This window comes from Phoca vitulina, unplaced genomic scaffold (genome assembly GCF_004348235.1).
Source record: "Phoca vitulina isolate PV1807 unplaced genomic scaffold, GSC_HSeal_1.0 scaffold10, whole genome shotgun sequence".
NCBI lineage: Eukaryota > Metazoa > Chordata > Mammalia > Carnivora > Phocidae > Phoca > Phoca vitulina.
In genome coordinates, this window is record NW_022589713.1 from 49,973,234 (window position 1) to 49,992,590 (window position 19,357).

General features: G+C 41.9%; 1 protein-coding gene across 1 annotated transcript in view; it reads right to left on the reverse strand.

Moving 5' to 3' along the window:
* Positions 1-1,906, reverse strand: part of PDCD6IP (programmed cell death 6 interacting protein) — a 93,876-nt gene extending 91,970 nt beyond the window's left edge. The window contains 1 exon segment of the mRNA XM_032409056.1: positions 1,558-1,906. Coding sequence (XP_032264947.1) covers positions 1,558-1,766 — 209 coding nt within the window. The 5' untranslated portion in view covers positions 1,767-1,906.
* Between the last annotated feature and the right edge of the window lie 17,451 nt (positions 1,907-19,357).

A 19,357-nucleotide genomic window follows, 5' to 3' on the forward strand; every position in this document is an offset into this window, starting at 1 on the left:
AGAACCCTATCACAACCACCATCCACTATTCCCTCTTTTCTGTTAGTCTTAAAACTATGCACCAATTGTCTCTGAACACTCCAAGCTCCTTAAGGGTTGGGACCAAATTTAACCTACTTAACAAGACTGTTACCATAGTGTTCGTTACACCACATCCATGCTTTCCTAATATTACTAATGGAAAATCCTCACTGAATACTATTCCTGTCTACATAAAAATCACTTTGGAGTTTTTTTTAAAGTATGTTAGTTCTAAAAAATGACTAAGAATTCCTAGGTTACCTTAACAAAATGCTCATACTAAGTTATCAAACTAATGATCTTTGCAACCCAATAGTCATATCTTTAAAAATGACACCAAAGGGTCATAATCTCTCTGAGCAATCTATTCAGTATACTCCTTTTGGGGAACCAGCCCTTCCCCAATCCATGTGGGATGGAAAAGTTAAACCAGAATGACTCAGACAAGGACAATTAAATTAGCCTATTTCCCCTATTTCCCACTATCATAAATGGGCACAAGCCAACCCAATCAGAGACCTCCCAAGGACTTTCACCAGAGATAAGGAGAAAAGCACTCTCTCATTTAAGATCCTGAGTATTACGGACCACTGTAATCACAGTAGAGCTGCGGGGGACCATGTCTCCCAATACAGGAACAAAGCTCACCTAAATTAAGGGAATCATCACCAACACAAGATGATCTCCAGTGATGTTTAAAGCTAAAGAAGCAATATTCCTAGACTTTTCGGACACCAGAACAAACTAGTTTAATCTAGGCTTCTCTGAAACAAGGAGAGTTACGTTCCTCATAGGTACCAAGTAGGCAAAAGAAAATTTTTAACGATAAAGTACTATAAAAATGTTGTCATCCTATCCGAAAAGTACCACAAACGGAACCCTCATTAAATACAGCATGAGCTCATTAAGCATTTGCAAGATAACAAATTCACTCCCTTATGTGCATACCTGCTTGTGAACAAACTGATTTTAAGTAACCTATCTTGAACGTTCTGTCACTGAAGCTTAATTTCAAATAATCTCCGAACCTTTGGAATTCTCCGTCATTTGATTATGATGAACTTAAGAAGATAGCTCATTTCAAGTGACAATTTCAAGTGACGTTTGTTCCAGTGGCCCAATTCTCTCACTTCCCTCAAGCAACTACCATTATGAAATCTAAACCTGGCCAAGAAAGTTTTGCGGTGATGCAAAAATGGGGGAAGGGTGGAGTCTCAGAGACCCCAAAAAAGTGAAGAAAATTACTTCTGGGAAAATGTGGCAAGACCGCTCCTCGCAGGTATACGAGGGACTGAGTCCCAGCGGACCAAGGGCTGGGGCGGGCCGGCAGGACGAGTGGGCAGGGTGAGTGGTGGCCTGCGGGGCCGCTCCTGCTCACCAGGAAGGAATGCAGACCACACCTACGCGCCCGGCCAAGCCAGGGCGGGGTGGCCCGGCTCCGGCCGTGGGTGCGAGGGAGGGACGCAGGAAAGGCGGAGGAAGAAGCGGGGGCGGCAGGCCGCAGACCACCTCCCCATCGGTCGCCCCCGGGCCCACCTCAGGAGCGTCTCGAGAGCGCCCTCGTGCTTGTCCAGCGGGCGGCCGAGGGCGGCGCGGCGCAGCTTGCTGAGCTCCTCCGCCGCGCGGCAGTACTGGGCCTGCTCCTCCCCGCCGCTCGGGTACGTCTGCTGGATGAACTTCACCAGCGGCTTGGCCAGGTCCACCTCCGAGGTCTTTTTCAGCTGTACCGAGATAAACGTCGCCATGGCGAGGACCTCGGCCGCCGTTCGGGCCAAACAGACCGCGGGACGGCGACGAGAGTCGAAGCGCGCGGATTACCCGGCTGGCGGACCGGCGGACCGACGAGCCGTCCGCCGGTGCTTTGGGTCCGGCCACTTCCGGGAGCTCCCGCGCAGGCGCACTCGGCGCGCCGCCTGAAGTCACGTGAGGCAGTCGGCGGGGGTGGGGGGTGGGGGGCGGCGGCGCCAGTGCAGCTCGCCTGGGCCCAGATCCGCTTGGGCTGCGTGGTAAGGAGTTGGCTTTTTTCGCAAGTGGAATTCTCCCTTTCCTGCTCACTGCCGTAGTGGGTGGACCGAGCGCTCTCACTAAAAGTAACTATTCCTCCGTCCGAACAACTGGTGAAGTACTGTTACTGCCATCTAGGAGAGTTTTCCGCGACCTGTCCCAAGACCTTGCAGCCTCAGGGTTATTGTGACCTATGGTAGTTCATTCAACGGATTGCTATATACGAGGACTGAGTCTACAGTGAGTCTTGTAGGCAAAGTCCCTGCCATTGTGCAGCTTACAGTCAGGTAAGGACACAGATGTTAAGGTGGACAAAGCATGCAAACAACAGGGTGCTTGGAATGTAGGATATTAGGGTCCCATGGAAGAACCTGATTTAAACAAGGTAAATAGAGAAGGCGTCTCTGAGAAGGTTAACTTAAAATGACCTGCAGTTTGAGAAGTACTTGACGTTAGAAGAAGAGTGGCAAGGGAGAGCTTCCCAGACCGAGGGAGTGCAAGTGCAAAGGCCCTAGGAGGCAAGCACTTCCCTTGTTCTGGGAGTTGAAGCAAACCATGGCAAGAACTTAAAAACCACACGGGGAATGAAATGAAATAAAGTTGGAGGAGTAAGCAGGCATTAATCATTAAGAACCTTATAGACCAAGTTAGAGAATTTGTATTATAGAATAAATGCAAAGGAAGCGATAAATGGGATTTAAGCAATATTGACATGATAGAATTTACATTTTTAAAAGGCCACCCTGCGCATCAATCTGATATTGTATCTCTTGATGGGATGTAGTATGAAGTATACAATATCATCTATTATGTATCCCAAGCAAAAATGTTTAACTTGAGTCTATCAAACCTTTGCATCCAACACAATTTATTAGAATACAGGTGGCTTAGTCACTTAAGCATCTGCCTTCGGCTCTGGTCATGATCCCAGGGTCCTGGAATGAAGCCCCAACTCGGGCTCCCTGCTCCACAGGGAACCTGCTTCTCCCTCTCCCTGCTGCTCTACCTGCTTGTACTCTCCCTCTCTCTCACTCTCTCGCTCGCTCTCCCACTCTCTGTCAAATAAATAAATAAAATGTTTTAAAAAAAAGAAGAAGAAATACAGGGGATAAAGGAGCCAATTAAATGATCCATAGGAAGCAACCAAACATCCAGGAGGTAGAACATTCTGCAGAATAACTGGCCCCATCTCTTCAACAATGCATTGTTATGAAAAAAGCCACTGCTAGTATGAAAAGAACTTTAAGGTATACCAAGAGTGGATTGAATCCTGGTATGAACAGACCACCTTATAAAATGCATTTTCAGGACAGTTAAAGAAATTTCAGTATAGATTGAGTGTAAGATAAAAATGTATTGCCATTGAAAAATGGAGATTATTAACTGAAAAGAGCAAGTCACAGCACAGTATATATGTTACAGTATCTCACTTTGGTTACAGATGCAAAATATGTGTATTTGTGTACTACAAAAAAAAAAATCTAGGATTATACCATAAGGGTGTTAGCAGTTGTAATCTTTGGAAGTGGAAATATATTTTTTTTCTTTATTTTTGCCTACCTTTTTTTTAATAATCGTTGAATTTTGCTTAGTTTTTTTAATTAATTTTTTATTGAAGTATAGCTTAAACACAATATTACATTAGGTGCAGGTGTACAATATAATGATTTGACAAGTCTGCAAATTATGCTATGCTTGGGGCGCCTGGGTGGCTCAGTCGTTAAGCGTCTGCCTTCGGCTCAGGTCATGATCCCAAGGTCCTGGGATCGAGTCCCGCATTGGGCTCCCTGCTCTGCGGGAAGCCTGCTTCTCCCTCTCCCACTCCCCCTGCTTGTGTTCCCTCTCTCGCTGTGTCTCTCTCTGTCAAATAAATAAAATCTTTAAAAAAAAAAATTATGCTATGCTCACCACAAGTGTAGCTACCATCTGTCACCACACAGTGCTGTTACAATACCATTGACACTATCCCCTAGGTTGTACCTTTTATCCCCGTGACTTATTCATTCCATAACTGGAAGCCTGTCTCCCACTCCCCTTCCCCGATTTTGCCCATCCCCCACACCCCTCCCCTGACAACCATCAGTTCTCTGTATTTATGGGTTTTGCCTATCTTTTCTGTGTAATTTTTTTACAGCGCATATACTACTTTTGTTATAAAAGTTTATTTTACCAAATTTTAATTTTTTAATAAAAGATTCTAGGTTAAAATAAAATAGCCACTTAGCTGCTATGTAGAGAATGCATTAAAGAAAGGCAAGGTGGAAGTAAGGAGTCAAGTCATGAGATCATGTCAGAAATCCAGGCAAGAAATCATGAAAGCTAACATTAGCAGGAGTGAGCTAAGTTGATGTGTTTTTGAGTTACAAATTGAAGAATTTACTGATAATCAGGATAGGAAGGTGAAGAGAAGGGAGTGATCAAGGAGGCTACTGGTTTGGGTGCCTGAACTTCTGAATGGCCAGTAGAATCACTTACTGATACGAAGAAAACTGATGTATCATCCACTGATGCGGGCAGGGGGTGGGGAGTGTTTGTATCCAGCTATTCAAGTGAAGTCAATAAATTGACAATTGGGTTTATGGGATTAGAGCTTCAGAGAGAGGTCTTGTTTGGGAATCAGCAGTGAGCGTGCAAATTATTTTTAAACCTGAGACTATAAAGGAACACAAAGAAATAGATCAGAAGCTATCAATTAGATAAGATAGGATCAGATTAGGGGCTCCTGGGTGGCTCAGTTGGTTAAGCAACTGCCTTCGGCTCAGGTCATGATTCTGGAGTCCCGGAATCGAGTCCCACATCGGGCTCCCTGCTCAGCGGGGGGTCTGCTTCTCCCTCTGACCCTTCCCCTCTCATGCTCTCTGTCTCCCATTCTCTCTCTCAGATAAGTAAATAAAATCTTTAAAAAAAAAAAAAAGATAGGATCAGATTAGGTGTATTTTTAAGGCAGAAGATGATGGAGTATCTTCTAGGTTGGTTGACAGAACTGGTGTACTGGAGAGAGAATGAAGATACAGAAGATCCTGAGGAGCAAAGCACATAAAAAGAGGAGAGGAAAGGGTAACCATAACTGGGACGGTAGAAGGGAGGAATTAACTGTCAAAAAGATGTAGAATAAATCATTTGTTGAAGCAGATGGGGAATGAACATAGATGTGGCTAACTGTATGGCATTGGTCAAGGGAAGATTAAGGTGATCCTGTCTGATGGAACTTAAAATAAAATCCAAACCCCTTACCATAGCATGATCTGTTTCTGCATATCTCTTCGACTTCATATTCTGCCACTTGTTCTCTAAGTCACATTGGTCTTATTTCAGTTTCTCGAATTCACTAAGATCTTTCTTTCCACATGTGACTTAGAATACTTCCCCCCTCACTTTCTTCATATATAAGTTGAAATGTTTCCTCCCCATCATACCATTTAGATTCCCCCCTTGTTAATGTCTAACTCAGCCATTGTTTATTGCCTTCCAAACACTTATCCTAACTAGCAAGGATTTTTGTGGTTGTTGATTGAATTTTTGTCTGACTTCCGCACTAGAATATAAGCTCTATAAGGGCAAAATTGTGTTTTTTTAAATACTGTTATATCCAGCATGATAGGCACTCAGTAAATATTTTTAAATGAGTAAATGGGTTTCATTGCTTGTAAAAAAAAAATTTTAGATTTCTACTGTCAAAGTAACACACCTTTCTCAATAACAGATACCCTCATTAATTTGGCAATAAGCCAGTATAGTTAATTAGGCACTAATCATTAATTAGGCAGTACTGGCGGCGCCTGGGTGGCTCAGTCGTTAGGCGTCACCTTCAGCTCAGGTCATGATCCCAGGGTCCTGGGGTCGAGCCCCGCATCGGGCTCCCTGCTCAGCGGGAAGCCTGCTTCTCCCTCTCTCATTCCCCCTGCTTGTGTTCCCTCTCTCACTGTGTCTCTCTTCTGTCAAATAAATAAATAAATAAAATCTTTTAAAAAATAGTAATAATAACTAGGCAATAGGTCAGTGGCCAAAGAAGGATGGCATATTAGGATAAGCTAGCTTTGTGTTCTGATAATAAACAATTTCAAAATCTCAGTATCTTAACATAGTAAACATTTGTCCCTTATGCACACAAAGTCTTATATAAGACAGGCAGCTAATTATCTCAACATGAGATGCCACTTTCAAAGGGGAACAGGAAATCTATGGCATCATGCAGCAGCTATTCACTGCCTCAGCCTTCACTTCCACTTGCATTCCACTGGCTAGAACCTCTCACTTGGCCCCTACAGTAGGACTGGGAAGGGTGATCTTCGTGCCCAGGAAGAAGGGGTGGGCTGGATAATAAGGCGCACCAGTGATGCATTCCAAGGATGAGTTTCACTGCTTCCAGACTGACTTAGTGGTAACATTGATTTTCTATCTGTGTAATCAAACTCCATAAAATACATTCTTAGAGTATAGTAATCTCAGTGTAATGTTTGGGGAGATATTAAATCAGTAGATTTTCCTCCCTGATAATCCGTAGTTACGGTAGGCCCATCATTACCCCCACTGATTGAATCAATGGAAATAAATGCCTCTTTGGACGGATAGAACCCCGCTGAAAATGGGTAAGTTTCAAAACAGAGTTTTTGAAGTCCATATTGAGACAACAGCCTGAAAGTAAGCACTTGTGATTTTTGGAGGAGTCAAGCTTTGTTGTTGTTGTTGTTGCTGCTGTTGTTCTTGTTTTTTAAGATTTATTTATTTATTTGAGAGACAAAGAGAGTGAGCAGGGGGAGAGGCAGAGGGAGAGGGAGAGGAGACTCCCTGATGGGCTCAATCCCAGGAACCTGACCTGAGCTGAAATCAAGAGTGGGACACTTAACCGACTGAGCCACCCAGGCGCCCCTGGAGTCAAGCTTTGTTGAGGAAAGAGGCTTATAAAATCCAAGCCCAGAAGACCACAATACAGAGTTTTTTAAATGAATGAGAGAGTAAATAGGACAAGGGTTTGATGGAAGGAAAGTTCCTGCAATATAAGAAATAGAAAGGCCTTTGGGTGCTGAGAAGGAAGGGTCTGAGAGAGAGTGAAGGGCAGAAGGTAAATGAGGTGTCCTCACTTCCTTACTCCACACTCTATAGTGTTGGGTAGATAGATAGGGTACAGGGGAGGGCCTCAAGCGAAGGAGATGAGTAGAAACAAAGAGACAATATAATCAAGAACAGCAAGAATGGTACCCCCATGTCTCCTGGGGAGACACATCCTGTGTAAGGAATGGAAAGCGGGGAATGGTGTGGGGCAGGGACACTGGGTTTTTTGCAACATGCAATAGAGAACTATTTGTCTCTTTAATCTTTTTACATATTTAATTTCCAAAAAAGTAAAAAATGTATGCAAAAAAAGAAGTCATTTTTCACATATGGGTGTGTAAATTTTGTCCACATGGCACCAAAATTTTTTTATTTAAATTCAATGAACATACAGTATATTATTAGTTTTAAAGATAGAGTTCAGTGATTCATCAGTCTTATATAATACCCAGTGCTCATTACATCACTTGCCCTCCTTAATGTCCAGTACCCAGTTACTCCATCCTCCTTTCCTTTCCCTCCAGCAACCCTCAGTTTGTTTCCTATGATTAAGAGTCTTTTATGGGGGCACCTGGGTGGCTCAGTCATTAAGCGTCTGCGTTCGGCTCAGGTCATGATCCCAGGGTCCTGGGATCGAGCCCCACATCGGGCTTCCTGCTCAGTGGGAAGCCTGCTTCTCCCTCTCCCACTCCCCGTGCTTGTGTTCCCTCTCTTGCTGTGTCTCTCTCTGTCAAAAAAATAAAATCTTTAAAAAAAAAAAAAGAGTCTCTTATGGTTTGTATCCCTCTCTGGTTTTGTGTTGTTTTATTTTTCCCTCCCTTGCCCTATGATTTCTGTTTTGTTTCTTAAATTCCACATATGAGTGAGATCATATGATAATTGCCTTTCTCTGATTGACTTATTTCCCTTAGCATAATACCCTCTAGTTCCATCCACGTCATTGCAAATGCCAAGATCTCTTTTTTTTTTTGATGGCTAATATTCCATTATATATATATATACACCACATCTTCTTTATCCATTCATCTGTTGATGGACAGCTTGGCTCCTTCCATAGTTTGGCTATTGTGGACATTGCTGCTATAAACATTGGGGTGCAATTGCCCCCTTCGGATCACTACATTTGTATCTTTGGGGTAAATACCCAGTGGTGCAATTTTTGGGTCATAGAGTGCTCTATTTTCAACTTTTTGAGGAAACTCCATACTGTTTTCTGGAGTGGCTATACCAGCTCGCATTTCTACCAACAGTGTAAGAGGGTTCCCCATTCTCCACATCCTCGCCAACATCTGTCGTTTCCTGACTTGTTAATTTTAGCCATTTTGACAGGTGTGAGGTGGTATCTCTTTGTGGTTTTCATTTGTATTTCCCTGATGCCCAGTGATGTGGAGCATTTTTTCATGTCTGTTGGCCATTTGTATGTCTTCCTTGCAGAAATGTCTGTTCGTGTCTTCTGCCCATTTCTTGATTGGATTATACTTTGGGTGCTGAATTTGATAAGTTCTTTATAGATTTTGGATATTAACCCTTTATCTGATCAGACATTTGCAAATACCTTATCCCATTCAGTTGGTTGTCTTTTGGTTTTGTCGACTGTTTCCTTTGCTGTGCAAAAGCTTTTTATCTTGATGAAGTTCCAAAGGTTCATTTTTGCCTTTGTTTCCCTTGCCTCTAGAGACGTGTCTAGGAAGAAGTTGCTGTGGCCAAGGTCACAGGAGTTGCTGCCTGTGTTCTCCTCTAGGATTTTGATGGACTCCTGTCTCACATTTAGGTCTTTTATCCATTTTGAGTCTGTATTTGTGTATGGTGTAAGAGAATGGTCCAGTTTCATTCTTCTGCATGTGGCTGTCCAATTTTCCCAACACCATTTGTTGAAGAGACTGTCTTTTTTCCATTGGATATCCGTTCCTGCTCTGCAAAGATTAGTTAACCATAGAGTTTAGGGTCCATTTCTGTAGTCTCTATTCTGTTCCACTGGCCTATGTTTCTGTTTTTGTGCCAGTACCATACTATCTTGGTGATTACAGCTTTGTAATACAGCTTGAAGTCCGGAATTGTGATGCCACCAGTTTTGGTTTTCTTTTTCTTTCTTTTTTTTTTTTTTAAAGATTTTATTTATTTATTTGACAGAGACAGAGACAGCAAGAGCAGGAACACAAGTAGGGGGAGTGGGAGAGGGAGAAGCAGGCTTCCCACTGAGCAGGGAGCCCGATGTGGGACTCGATCCCAGGACTCTGGGATCATGACCTGAGCCGAAGGCAGCCGCTTAACCACTGAGCCACCCAGGTGCCCGGTTTTCTTTTTCAACATTCCTTTGGCTATTCGGGGTCTTTTCTGGTTCCATACAAATTTTAGGATTATTTGTTCCAGCTCTTTGAAAAGTTGATGGTATTTTGAAAGGGATTGCATTGAATGTGTAGATTGCTGTAGGTAGCATGGACATTTTAACAATATTTATTCTTCCAGTCCATGAGCATGGAATCTTTTTCCATTTATTTGTGTCTTCTGCAATTTCTTTCATGAGTATTCTATAGTTTTATGACTACAGATACTTTGCCTCTTTCGTTAGGTTTATTCCTAGGTATCTTATGGGTTTTGGTGCAATTGTAAATGGGATCGACTCCCTAATTTCTCTTTCTTCTGTCTCGTTATTATAGCACCAAAATTTTTAAAGAGAAATGGGGAGGGGCGCCTGAGTGGCTCAGTCGTTAAGCATCTGCCTTCGGCTCAGGTCATGATCCCAGGGTCCTGGGATTGAGCCCCGCATTGGCTCCCTGCTCCGCGGGAAGCCTGCTTCTCCCACTCCCACTCCCTCTGCTTGTGTTCCCTCTTTCGCTGTGTCTCTCTCTGTCAAATAAATAAATAAAATCTTAAAAAAAAAAAGAGAGAAATAGGGAAACCATTAAGCCTTTTATCTAGAATTACTCCCTAGGTAAGCCCACTCTCATCCTATATACTACTGCTCATATTTCCATCAGTTGCCAGTTCTCTAATACCATTCACAGCTATTGAAATAACTACTGCCCCTTGCCACCAGAGTCTCTCCTAAATGAGTCACTTCTAAGAATAAAGTATCAGAATTATTTTTTAAATGCTTTATAGAATATGTAATGTATGGGGATTAACATAACAATAAAAAAATTAAAAAAAATGCTTTATAGAATAGAAATAAATATTTCTGGAGAGCTGAAAATTATCTGGTGAGCATCTCAACATTGAGGGCATGTTTCAAGACTTATTTTCAGTAAAATCCAATATTTGTTTAAGTATTTCAAGTTGAAAGAGGAGCACCCTCACCCTCTCACCGTGACTTTTGTTATTAATTTGCTTTTACAGCTATATAAGAATGTGTCTTTAGTCTGTTCCCTGAGGCTCTGTTGGCTCTGTTTCAGATTCAGGGAGCAGTCAGTAAGTGTTATTAGTGTCTGTTCATATTAAACACACTTGAGTTTCTCTGTAAGAAAATTATGCATATACACAGAGTACGTGTAATTTCATTTATCTTTGCTTATTTAATATTTATGACCTTGTGCTAAAAAACAAACCCTATAAGCTTCATGGTACAAAGCATCAGTAACATTTGGATGACCATACTAAGTTATTCAGCAAATATCTCTGAGTTCCCACTGTATGCCAACCAAAATTTAAATCAAGAGAATTCTGTAAGTAACCTACCAATCTATTGTGTATACTTACAGAGGTCCTGATTCTACCCTCACAGAGGATAGTTTGGGAGATAGTTCATAGGAAGAGGTCTAGGAGAACAGTTAAGGGAAATCCTAAAACAGCAGCTGTGCAACAGACCTAAAAAGTAGCCAGCCCAGATTAAAGCAAAAGGATGAAGGGCTCCAGAAGGAAGGTCCCAAAGAGAAAAAAAAAAAAGAAAGATTGGTGGGATTAGATACACTTCCTGATATGATGGAGGTTTCAGGAAAAAAATATTCTCAGGAAGAAGGAAAGAATGACAGTGATACTCTAAGAAAAAAGACTGAGCAAGTAAAGAAATAAATCTTAGTATATAGCCTCGTATGCTATTAACAAAATATACAGTCATATAAACACTATTTTTTTAAGATTTTATTTTTAAGTAATCTCTATACCCAACATGGGGCTCAAACTTACGACCCTAAGATCAAGAGTCGCATGCCCTACTGACTGAGGCAGCCAGGTGCCCCTAAACACTAATTTTTTAAGGTCATGTCCACCAGTTTTCTTCCTGGAAAAATTACTATTTTCTCTTTGTAATGAACAAGTGATTTGTGATAATATCCTGTGAGACTGTATAAATATATTGCTTCTCATTAAACATTTTCCACTCTTTTTTTCATGCTTTGATTCTTGCCTGAACCTATTATTGCTATGATGGTTGCAAAATGGATATTTCTTATCCACCATTCCTCCTATATTAGTTGGCATTATTTTGTAAGGAAGAGTTTTCCTTTTTCTCCCATTTATTTATTCATTCAGTTATATATTTATTTATATCAGCGTGGACTCGTGGATTTTTATTCAGTAGATCATAATCTACTCCAATCATGATGTATTTTGATACTCTATTTTGTCAATGGAAGCACCTTCAGGCTGGTTCCTACATTCTTTTTTTTTTTTTTTTTTTAAAGATTTCATTTATTTCTTTGAGAGACAGCACAAGTAGGGGGAGCAGCAGAGGGCGAGGGAGAAGCAGGCTCCCAATATGAGCCCTGATCCGAGAACCTGGGGATCATGACCTTGGCCCAAGGCAGACGCTTAACTGACTGAGTCACCCAGGCGCCCCTCCTATGTTCTTTTACCCCCAACATTTGAATTTAAAATTTCAGGGGCGCCTGGTTGACTCAGTCTGTTGAGCATCAGACTCTTGGTTTAGCTCAGGTCATGATTTCAGGACCCTGGGATTGAGCCCTGCATGGGGCTCAGCAGGGAATCTGCTTCTCTCCCTCTCCCTCTGCCCCTCCCCCTGCCTGTTTGCGCTTTCTCTCTCAAATAAATAATCTTTTTTTTTTTTTTTAAGATTTTATTTATTTGACAGAGAGAGAAAAGTAGAGCATGAGCCAGGGGGAAAGGCAGAGGGAGGAGAAGCAGACTCCTTACTGAGCAGGGAGCCCGACATGAGGCTCAATCCAGAAACCCCGTGATTATGACCTGAACTGAAGGCAGCCGCTTAACAACTGAGCCACCCAGGCACCCTTAAATAAATCTTTTTTTAAGAAGTGAAAAAAAATAAAATTTCAGGGGTGCCTGGGTGGCTCAGTCATTTAACGTCTGCCTTTGGCTCCGGTCATGATCCCAGGGTCCTGGGATTGAGCCCTGCATCGGGCTCCCTGCTCAGCGGGAAGCCTGCTTCTCCTTCCCCCACTCCCCCTGCTTGTGTTCCCTCTCTCGCTGTGTCTCTCTCTCTCAAATAAATAAAATCTTTAAAAAAAATAAAATAAAATTTCAAACACAGTATAGAATTTTAAAGTGAACACCGACATATCCACCACCTAGGTTCTAACATTAACATTTTATTATCACGTGTCTATCTTTATCTAAACACATCTAATCATCCCTCTATCCATCTATCCATTAATCTATCTTACTTCTGGGATATATTTCAGGGTACATTGCAAACATCAGAAAGGAAAAGTAGAATAAGTAATTTGGTGAATGGTGATGAGAATCAAAAGATGTTTAAGTGATACCATCAAATGTCAGTTAAAGCTGATAAATAGCAGAAGGAAGTAAGGAAAAGGGAGACCAAATAATTAAGAAAAAGCATTACTATAAAGGTAAACATTAAAATATATATATAAACTCTCCACAAACACCAAAAGAAAATTAAAAAGAGCAAGTAGGCCATGTGGGGAAAAACAGTAAAAATAATGATAACAACAAATAAAGCACAGAAAGGTATGACGAAATTGAGATCAAACATAACAATCATATAATAAATGTAACTGGGTTTAAATCAACCACTGAAGGGAGAAGACTTTTAATTGACTCACAAAGGAAAACCCAAATGTGATAGATTATAAAATTGGCCACAAATTCTCCCCCTCCCTTTATCTCTGACTTTGCAGTGTGACATTATAGATCTTTCCATTAAGAGGTGGAGTCTTTTTCTCCACCTCTTAAGTCTGGGTTGTTGATTTGAATTGCTTTGGCCAGTGGGCATTAGCAATTGTGATGCAAGTGAACACTTCACTCATCAGGGCTGGTCCCCTCTTGCTGTACTTGAAACCCTGTGACCTGTGTGTGTGCAGTCTAGCTTGCTGAATTATGAAAGACACATGGCCCCGTCATTCTCCCAGCCCTAGCCAACAATCTGCTAATCATCAGACATGTGAGTGAGGCTATCTTACCAGCCACCAGCCAGACCCCAGCTGATATCATACACATGAGCAAGCCCATCAGAGATTGGCTGAGCCAGCCCAGACAACATGTGTATGCCAGCCAACGAACAGAATCATTTATCATAAATAAATGACTCTTGTTCTAAAACCCTAAGTTTCGATATGGTTCATTATGTAAACATTAACTGACACATGGCCATTGTGGTGCATACAGGCGTTACACCTAAAGTAAGTGGTTCAGAAAGGGTAAATAGAAAGGAACAGACAAATATACACCAGACAAGTGGAAACAGTAAGAAAGCAAAGGTTGGGGCACCTGGGTGGCTCAGTTGGTTAAGCATCTGCTTCAGCTCAGGTCATGATCCTGAGGTCCTGGGTGGCTCAACTGGTTAAGCGTCTGCCTTCAACTCAGGTCATGGTCCCAGGGTCCTGGGATTGAGCCCCAGGTTGGGCTCCCTGCTCACTGGGGAGTCTACTTCTCCCTCTCCCTCTGCAGCTCCCCCTGTTTGTGCTTATTCTCTCTCTCTGTCAAATAAATAAATAAAATCTTTAAAAAAAAAAAAAAAGAATGCAAAGGTTGTTATCTTGACATCAGACAATTCAAGCCAAAAAGACTTAAATATGATTAAGGACACTTCATAATCCTAAAGGATAAAATTTTCCAGAAAAAAAAAATTGTAACTAAAGACTACAAGTAAAAGTTTTTAATAATTGTATCAGACAACCTAAAATCCATGTACCAAATATGTATGTACCATGTACCAAATAACACAACTGCCATCACAAAAAAGCTACAAGATTAAATTTCCAAGTAATAATTTCAAATCTTTGGGCCAAGTCTATGAGTAGCTAAAGGAATTAAAAGAAACACTGCTCAGGGATGATCCAAAGAAGATACATGTGGAAGCAAGGTAGGTAGATTAAAAGTAATAATGTATAATACTAACCTCATTATGAGAGATGTGGCCGTGCAAATTATAAGGCAGATGAGAAGGTATATTTTACTTTGTTGTTAGGCTGCACTCTATGAACATTAGTATTTGTCTTTGGGAGTTGATGATTCAACAGTAACCTGCAGCACCTTTAACAGAACAAAGTGACTCATCTACCTGCTCTCTGTGGCCTGGATAGTCAAAGTTCCCCACCCAAACTTGGACTATGAGGGGACTTTACTGCTCTTACTCACCACACTCTTCCCCCAGGGTATTGGTCTAGTGGTTCTCAGTGAGAGGTAATTCTGTCCCCCAGAGGGGGACATTTAGAAATGTCTGGGGACATTTTTGCTTTTCACAATTTGAGGGGGCAAAGGATGATGGGGGAGGGATGTCCCTGGCATCTAGTGGTTAGAAGCCAGTGACGCTACCTACAATGCACAATGCACTGCCCCACAACAAAAACTCATCCAGCCCACAATGTCAATAGTATCAAGGGTGAGAGTCACTCTGGAGAAATGTCCTGTTCAGAACAGGCTCCAAATTTTGAGGACTATACTGCTGTGAGTGTAGTCCAATCTGTTGGAAGGGGTGGGTTGTTCCAAAGAATGAATGAAGACTTTCTTTGAGAGGTGAGAAAGAAGCATTGTTTAAAGAGATTGGTGCTTAAGAATAGGGGAGAAAAGGGGGCACCTGGGTGGCTCAGTCGTTAAGCATCTGCCTTCGGCTCAGGTCATGGTCCCAGGGTCCTGGGATCGAGCCCCGCATCGATCCCCGCATCGAGCCCCACATCAAGCCCCACATCGAGTCCCATATCGAGCCCTACATCGAGCCCCGCATCGGGCTCCCTGATCAGTGGGAAGCCTACTTCTCCCTCCCCCACTCTCCCTGCTTGTGTTCCCTCTCTCGCTGTGTCTCTCTCTGTCAAATAAATGAATAAAATCTTTAAAAAAGAAAAGAATAGGGGAGAAAAATTAGGAAGTGGAGTATAACAGTGAGGGTTGAATTTCATAAGGACTTTTCCATTAAACTAAGGAAAAAAGCATAGTCACTTTTATTGTTGTTGCCCCAATTCTTACTAAATGGAGAATGAAGGAACCCTCTACTGACCCAGGAAGAAGAAGCTACCTCCTATCATGGTGACTATGTCCAGAAGTTCTAGGTGGTGACCAGCAGCAACATGACAAGTGTTCACACGGAAATGAGAGCACCAAAGAGGAATACACATGTGAGAGCAGGGTACAGAGTACAACTAAGGGGTCTAAGACCAGTTCCTCTGTCTGGTAAATGTCAAGGTCCTCCTACCTCCCGAATACCTTCAGTTATAAGGATAATAACCTTATTCCCCAGTTTGTTTTTTGCTTTTAAATTTGATTTATGGAGTTTAAAAGCACCAGGTTGGAGGTGCCTGGATGGCTCAGTAGGTTAAGCCTCTGCCTTCGGCTCAGGTCATGATCTCAGGGTCCTGGGATCAAGCCCCGCGTCGGTCTCCCTGCTCAGCAGGGAATCTGCTTCTCCCTCTCCCTCTGCTGCTCCCCCCTGCTTGTGCACTCTCTCTCTCTTTCTCTCTCTCTGTCAAATAAATAAATAAAATCTTTAAAAAAATAAAATAAAATACTTAGGAATAAATTTAACCAAAGAGATGAAAGATCTATACACTCAAAACTAGAAACCCTGATGAAAGAAACTGAAGAAGATACACAAGAATGTAAAGCTAGCCTGTGTTCTTGGATTGGAAGAGTTGTATTGTTAAAATGTCCATACTATGCAGAGCCATCCATAGATTGAATGCAATCCCTATCAAAATTCCAATGGCATTTTTTACTGAAATAGAAAAACAATCCTAAAATTCATATGAAATTACAAAAGACCCCAAATAGCAAAAAAAAAAAAAAAAATCTGGAGAAAGAACAAAGCTGGAGGCATCACTCTTTCTGCTTTCAAGCTATATTACAAAGCTATAATAATCAAACCAGTGTGGTATTGGCATAAAAACATACATAGATCAATGGAATAGAATAGAGAGCTCAGAAATAAATCCATGCATATTAGGTCAATTAATTTTTTATGAAGGAGCCAAGAATATACAATGGGGAAAGGATAGTCCCTTCAGTAAATGGTGTTGGAACAATTGTGTATCTATCCACCTGCAAAAGAATAAAACTGGACCCCTATCTTACACTATACCCAAACATCAACTCAAAATGGATTAAAGACTTGAATTTAAGAAGAACTCTTAGAAGAAAACATAGGAGATAAGCTCCTTGACATTAGTCTTGGCAATGGTTTTTTGGACTTGACACCAAGAGCAAAAGCAACAAAAGTAAAAATATAGAAGTGGGACTACATCAAACTAAAAAGCACAGCAAAAAAACAAAACAGAAAAACCCATCAACACAGCAAAAAGACAACCTATGGAATGAGAGAAAATACAAACCGTATGTCCAATAAGGGGTTAATATCCAAAATATATAAGGAACCCATCAACTCAAAGCAAAAACAAACAAAACAAATAACCCAATTAAAAAAAAAAAAAAAACAGGCAAAGGACCTGAATAGACATTTTTCCAAAGAAGACATACAAATGGCCAACAGGTACATGAAAAGATGCTCACTAGGTGGTGCTCAGTTGGTTAAGCGACTGCCTTTGGCTCAAGTCATGATCACAGGGTCCTGGGATGGAGTCCTGCATCGGGCTCCCCCTGCTCTTCGGGGAGCCTGCTTCTCCCTCTCCCTCTGCCACTCCCCCTGCTTGTGCGAGCTCTCTCTCTCTCTCTCTCTCTAAGAAATAAGATCTTTATAAAGAAAAGATGCTCACTAATCATCAGGGAAATGCAAATCAAAACTACAATGAGCTATCACCTCACACCTGTTAGAACAGCTATTATCAAAAGACAAATATTAAATGCTAGCAAGGAAGTGGAGAAAAGGGAACCCTTGTACATTTGGTGGGAATGTAAACTGGTACAGCCACTCTGGAAAACAGAATGAAGTTTTGTCAAGAAATTAAACATAGAACTACCATATGATCCAGCAATCCTACTTCTGGTTATATATCCAAAGTAACAAAATAATTATCCCAAAGAGATATCTGTACCCCACTGTTCATTGTAGCACTGTTCACAATAGCCACGGTATGGAAACAACCTAAGTATCCGCTGACAGAAAATATGATTTTATGTATATATAAATTCAGCCATAAAAAGAAGGTAACCCTGTCATTTGCAACAACATGAATGAACATGGAGGGCATTATGCTAAGTGAAATAAGCCAGACAGAGGAGGACAAATACTGCATTGTATCATTTATATGGAGATTCAGAGGGGAAAAAAAACAAAAAAACAACAACAAAAAAAGTCAAACTCAGGTAAGGTAAGGTAAGCAGGGGAAGGGTGTAACGGGGCACTTTGTTAGGTTCTTTGGGAGAAAGTCAGCAATTTTCCAAAGACTAAGGAGACTTCTGGGAGGTCTCCTGGGAAGAAGGAAGTTCTGAGAAGGAAGTTATTGAGACCCTGGCCACTTTCTTCAGGAGGGTTAGTGTTACTACAGCACCTTTGATGCCCTCAAGTGGCCCTGACCTGAGAGTCGGCAGCAATAGGTTGCAGGATAGTGGTTGCCAGAGGCTGGGGAGGAGGGATAAGGGCAGGTTGGTTAAAGGGTACAAACTTTCAGTTATAAGATGAAAAACATATGAGGATCTAAATGATAGCCTGGTGACTATAGTCATTGAAATTGGCTAAGAGAGAACTTAAGTGTTCTCACGCACACAAAAGTGATGGGAGGTGGGAATTCTTTCACAATGTATATCAAAATATCACATTGCACAATTTAAATATATTACAAATTTATTTGTATATTTATTTGTACAAAATAATGAAAGAAAACTGCTCTAGTTCTCACAGACCCCAGTGTCTTCTACCTCTGTCCCACAAGGTGTCACTGTTGAAACACGGAAAATCGGCTATGTCACCAACGCTCACAAAATGGAGCTATTATTGAAACGAGTACTCTTGACAGTCTGCAGTTCCAACGTTACAAATACCAAGGGCTCTTTCTCCTAGGACACACAAGGGGGAAATTTATAAAGACTGAGCTGGAAGCCTGTCCTCCCCGCCAGCAATGTTAGGTCCAAGCTCCCCTCTCCTTTACGGTGAATTTCTCCCCAGTACGCCCTTGTGTCTTGCTGCCGACTCTCAGGTCAGGGCCACTTGAGGGCATCAAAGGTGCTGTAGTAACACTAACCCTCCTGAAGAAAGTGGCCAGGGTCTCAATAACTTCCTTCTCAGAACTTCCTTCTTCCCAGGAGACCTCCCAGAAGTCTCCTTAGTCTTTGGAAAATTGCTGACTTTCTCCCAAAGAACCTAACAAAGTGCCCCGTTACACCCTTCCCCTGCTTACCTTACTCCTACCTAATTAAAAGGAATCCCTCTTCCAGAACAAAGGATTAGCGGGGGAGCTCGACTAACAGAGACACAACTGTTAGTTAGCTAGTCATCTCTATAGCTAGTGTAGAAAGGATTGAACTCAGGACCCAGAGATCAGGAGTTGCATGCTCTTCGGATTGAGCCAAACAGGTGGCCCACAACTGTCAATTTTCTTATTTTTTTTTTAAGATTTTATTTATTTATTTGAGAGAGTGAAAGAAGAGAGAGCACAAGCCAGAGGAGAGGCAGAGGAAGGAGTCCGACCTGGGGCTTGATCCCAGGAGCCTGGGATCATGACTTGAGCTGAAGGCAGAGGCTTAACCGACCGAGCCACCCCGGCGCCCCAACAGCTGTCAGTTTTAAATGGTAGTCTGGGAGCCTAGGTGGCTCAGTTGGCTGAGCGTCTGCCTTCGGCTTGGGTCATGATCCCAGGACTCTGGGATCGAGTTAGCATTGGGCTCCTTGCTCGGCGGGGAGCCTGCTTCTCCCTCTGCCTGTAGCAACCCCTGCTTGTGCTCGCTCTCTCTCTCTCTCTCTCTCTCTGACATATAAGTAAATAAAATCTTTAAAAAAAATTTTTTTTTTAATGGTAGT